The sequence below is a fragment of the Etheostoma spectabile genome, chromosome 2, assembly GCF_008692095.1.
Source record: "Etheostoma spectabile isolate EspeVRDwgs_2016 chromosome 2, UIUC_Espe_1.0, whole genome shotgun sequence".
Lineage (NCBI taxonomy): Eukaryota > Metazoa > Chordata > Actinopteri > Perciformes > Percidae > Etheostoma > Etheostoma spectabile.
Window position 1 is genome coordinate 31352488 of NC_045734.1, and position 4612 is coordinate 31357099.

Sequence of the window (4612 nt, forward strand, 5' to 3'; positions counted from 1 at the left end):
AGGTCAGTCTCATAGTCTTCTAACCGAGCACGTTGACCTCGCAGGTTGCCGAGGCGATGCCGTGGTCGTTCTCCACCTTCACCATGTAGACGCCGTGGTCTGCGCGGTACGAGTCCCTGATGACGATGGACGCCATGCCGCGGTGACGGCTGTCCACGGTCAGACGCTCGTTTATCGTCGGGTAGTCCGTCTCTTCTTCCTCCTCCTCCTTCTTCTCCTCCTCCTTCTTCTCCTCCTCCTTCTTCTCGTCTCCCTCCTTCTTTTCGTCTCCCTCCTTCTTCTCGTCTCCCTCCTTCTTCTCCTCCTCCTTCTTCTCCTCTCCCTCCTTCTCCACGGGCTTCTCGGCCTCTCCTTCCTCTTTCTTCTTCTCCTCCTCCTTCTTCTCCTCCTCCTTCTTCTCCACCTTCTTCTTCAGTGGTTTGTCGGGCCTCCTGCGGAGCGGCTCGGGCCGGATCCTCTGGTTGTTCCAGTACCACGTGACCTCCGGGTACGGCGAGCCGGACACGTTGGCGTCCAGGCGGATCTCGCAGCCCCGCTTCACGCTGAGGCCGGACTGCAGGCTGCCGCTCAGGAACACCTTGGGGGGGTCTGGGACAGAGGGGGGAGGGGCATTTACACACGTTAGCATGTTGTTAGCATGTTGTTAGTGTTGAGAAAAGACGACCAAATATTTTAATTTTAGATTTAGACACATAAAATATACATATACATATATATATATAAATTAGTTCACTACTTTGTGTACTATGTAGTTTAATTCAATTTTACAGCAATGGAAATAAATGATAAAAACTAAAAAAAAAATGTCTGAAAAATCTTCATAAACGATGACAAAAAACTTAAAAAACTTCTTCAAAAACCTCTGGAAAAGCATCAAAAACATCGGGAAACTCTTCAAAAACATCGTGAAAAGCCACAAAAACATTGGGAAAATCTTAAAAAACATCCGGAAAAGGATCAAGAACATCGGGAAAATCTTCAAAAACAACGACAAAAGGTTCAAAAACATCGGGAAAACCCAAAAAAACATCGGGAAAAGCATCAAAAACATCGGGAAAAGCATCAAAAACATCGGGAAACTCTTCAAAAACATCGGGAAAACCCAAAAAAACATCGGGAAAAGCATCAAAAACAATGGAAAAAGGTTCAAAAACATCGTGAAAAGCCACAAAAACATTGGGAAAATCTTTAAAAACTTTGGGAAAAACTTCAAAAACATCGGGAAAAGCGACAACAACCTCGGGAAAAGGTTCAAAAACATCGGGAAAAGCGTGGGATCCTTACCGATGGCGTCTGAGATCTTGACGAAGGGGGACGCCCGCGACGGCTCGCTGACCCCGGCGGCGTTCTCGGCCCGGACCCTGAAGGTGTAGCTCTTGCCCTCCGTCAGACCCCGGACGGTGTAGGACAGGACGGGGACCAGGAAGTCGTTGCAGCGCTCCCACGCGTCCTCGCCCTTCTTCTGCTTCTCCAGGACGTAGCCCATGATCTTGGCGCCGCCGTCGTACATGGGGGGCTTCCAGGTCAGGGTGACGGTGCTGGACGTGGGGTTGTGGGTCTCCACGTCCACGGGGGGGTCGGGGACGTCTGGTGGAGACACAGACCCGTTACATGAGACATTATACATGTCTTTCTAACATAAGGAGGAATGAAATATAAGGAATGTCCCTTTAAAGGTCCCATGGCATCTTTTATATAGACCTTAGTGGTCCCTAATCCTGTATCTGAAGTCTCTTTATATAGACCTTAGTGAGTCCCCTAAGTCCTGTATCTGAAGTCATCTTTAATATAGACCTTAGTGGTCCCTAATCCGTATCTGAAGTCTCTTAGTATAGACCTTGTGGTCCCTAATCCTGTATCTGAACTCTCTTGTATAGACCTTACTGGTCCCTAATCCGTATCTGAAGTCTTCTTTATATAGACCTTAGTGGTCCCTAATATGGATCTGAGTCTCTTATATAGACCTTAGTGGTCCTTAATACTGGATCTGAAGTCTCTTTATATAGACCTTAGTGGTCCCTAATCCTGTATCTAGTCTCTTTGTATACCTAGTGGTCCTAATCTGTATCTGAAGCTCTCTTTATAGACCTTAGTGGTCCCTAATACTGTATCTGAAGTCTCTTTTAATGTGACCTTAGTGGTCCCAAAACTGTATCTGAAGTCTCTTTTATATAGACCTAGTGGTCCCAATACGTATCTGAAGTCTCTTATATAGACCTTAGTGGCTCGTAATCCTGTATCTGAGTCTCTTTGTATAGACCTTAGTGGTCCCTAATCCTGTATCTGAAGTCTCTTTGTATAGACCTTAGTGGTCCCTAATACTGTATCTGAAGTCTCTTTATATAGACCTTAGTGGTCCCTAATACTGTATCTGAAGTCTCTTATATAGACCTTAGTGGTCCCCTAATACTGTATCTGAAGTCTCTTTTATAGACCTAGTGGTCCCTAATACTGTATCTGAAGTCTCTTTTATATACTTAGTGGTCCCTAATACTGTCTCTAACTCCTTTATATAGACCTTAGTGGTCCGTAATCCTGGATCTGAAGTAAAGCAGAAAAAGGGGAGGTAACCTTGCCCCTTATGACATCATAAGGGACATTTTCATGCCATGGGACCTTTAATAATGATTGAGTGTCTTCCTCACGTTTCTGGTCCTCTGCGATGACGGGGTTGCGGAGCTCGATGAACTCCCCCCCCCCGATCTTGTTGACGGCCTGGACTCTGAAGTAGTACTCTCCGTTGGGGATCAGGTCTTTGACGGTCCAGCACATCTTCTTCTCTCCGGACATCATGTTGACGTACGTCCTCCTGCCGGCCTCACGCCGCTGCATACACACACACAGATAGACACACACACACGTAGCGACTAGGGGGGGCCACAGCAGGGGGGGGCCGCAGGGGGTGCCCAGACAGGGAGCGGCATGTTCGCAGCACCGACACGGGCAGAGGTGGGCACAGACAGCCAACAGGGACGAAGCAGCGACACTGGAAGGAAGCGGCCGCGCACCGGAGCAGCCGGGGGCAGAACCACGACCCATCACACGACCGACAGGCGCGAGGGGCGCGAGACCAGGGGTGGGACAGAAGGAAAGAGAAGCACCAAATACACATAGCAAACCGGACAGCACATACACGACCTGAAGCCCACACAGAGAACACCACACAAGGTCCTCCAATCACCACAGAGCTGACACGCACACCCACCGCAGACGACCACACCTCCACAACACAGACAGCAAGAGCAGCGGACAACCAGCCCAGCTAACATCAGGAATGAGACAAAGCACCACCATAAACATCAGTAAAAGAGACAAGCCAACCCGACACACACAAGGAGACGTTGCATTTCCACACTAACGACCTGGTTTCCTCCCTCAATTGGACCCTTTCCAAAAAGTTTCTTATATCAGAAATTTGTTTTTTTCCCCAAAAAAAACAAGATGGCGGCGTGTGGCACCTGCATGACGTGTGGACGATGGGGGAAGCCCCCGTCGTAGTCCGGAGCGCTCCAGGACACTTACAGGAACTCTTGTGATCTCAGAGGCCACGATCCCTTACACTGGCCAGGAACCTGCACACACACACAACACACACACCAGACACCACCACATACACACACACAGAACACCACACGCACACAGAGACAAACACACACACACACATACACACACACACACGACCACAACACACGACACACACCACCCACACCACAGACACACACACACACACACACACACACAGACACACCACACACACACACACACACACAGACACACACACAGACACCACACGACACAAGACACACACACAGACAACAATACACACACACAACGACACACACGACACACCGACACACGCCAGCACACACACCACACACACCACACACACACACACGCACAACAACACACACACACAGAGCAGACACACCCAGACACATACACACACACACACACACCACACACAACACACACAGACCAGACACACACACACACACACACACACACACACACACGTGTTGATCAGGGAAGAAATGCAATAAGCTAACAGAGAGGAGGACATATTGATAATAGCTGGATGTGTTTCTGTGTGTATGTGTTATTGTCTGTGTCTGTGTGTGTGTGTGTGTCTGTGTGTGTCTGTGTCTGTGTGTGTCTGTTGTTGTGTGGTCTGTGTGTGGTGTGTTATGTTGTGTACTACGATGACCTTGACGTGATGGTGGCGCTGGCGGCCCCCAGCCGTTTCTCCAGGTGACCTTGTATAGGCCGGCGTCAGCGTGGACGCTGCTGTCCACCTCAGGTGCAGGACACGACTCCTTCCTGTTGACACAACATCCATCATGCACTGCTGCTCACGTCCTTCCTTTCGACACACAAACGTCGCACAAATCTTTTAATCATCATCTAAGCAAAAATCTGTCTGTGTGCATGTCTTTGTGTATGTGTGTGTCTCTCCCTGTGTGGGTGTGTGTGTGTGTTCTGTGTGTCTCGTGTTGGTGTGTGTCTGTGTGTGTGTGTGTGTGTGTGTGTTGTGTGGTGTGTGTGTGTGTGTGTGTTGTGTATATGGGTGGGTTGTGTCCTGTGTTTGGGTGTTGTGTTTTTGTTGCTCTGTGTG

The 4612-nt window shown here is 49.0% G+C and overlaps 1 protein-coding gene across 1 annotated transcript in view; it reads right to left on the bottom strand.

Annotated features, from left to right (window-relative positions):
* The window catches only part of LOC116702454 (titin), a 155013-nt gene that overhangs the window by 150186 nt on the left and 215 nt on the right, over positions 1–4612 (bottom strand). Inside the window, exons 2-7 of the mRNA XM_032536656.1 lie at positions 4196–4317; positions 3459–3572; positions 2646–2826; positions 1285–1587; positions 335–588; positions 25–202 (exon numbers count right to left, since the gene is read on the bottom strand). Coding sequence (XP_032392547.1) covers positions 25–202; positions 335–588; positions 1285–1587; positions 2646–2826; positions 3459–3464 — 922 coding nt within the window. The 5' untranslated portion in view covers positions 3465–3572; positions 4196–4317. The remainder of the gene's footprint in view (positions 1–24; positions 203–334; positions 589–1284; positions 1588–2645; positions 2827–3458; positions 3573–4195; positions 4318–4612) is intronic.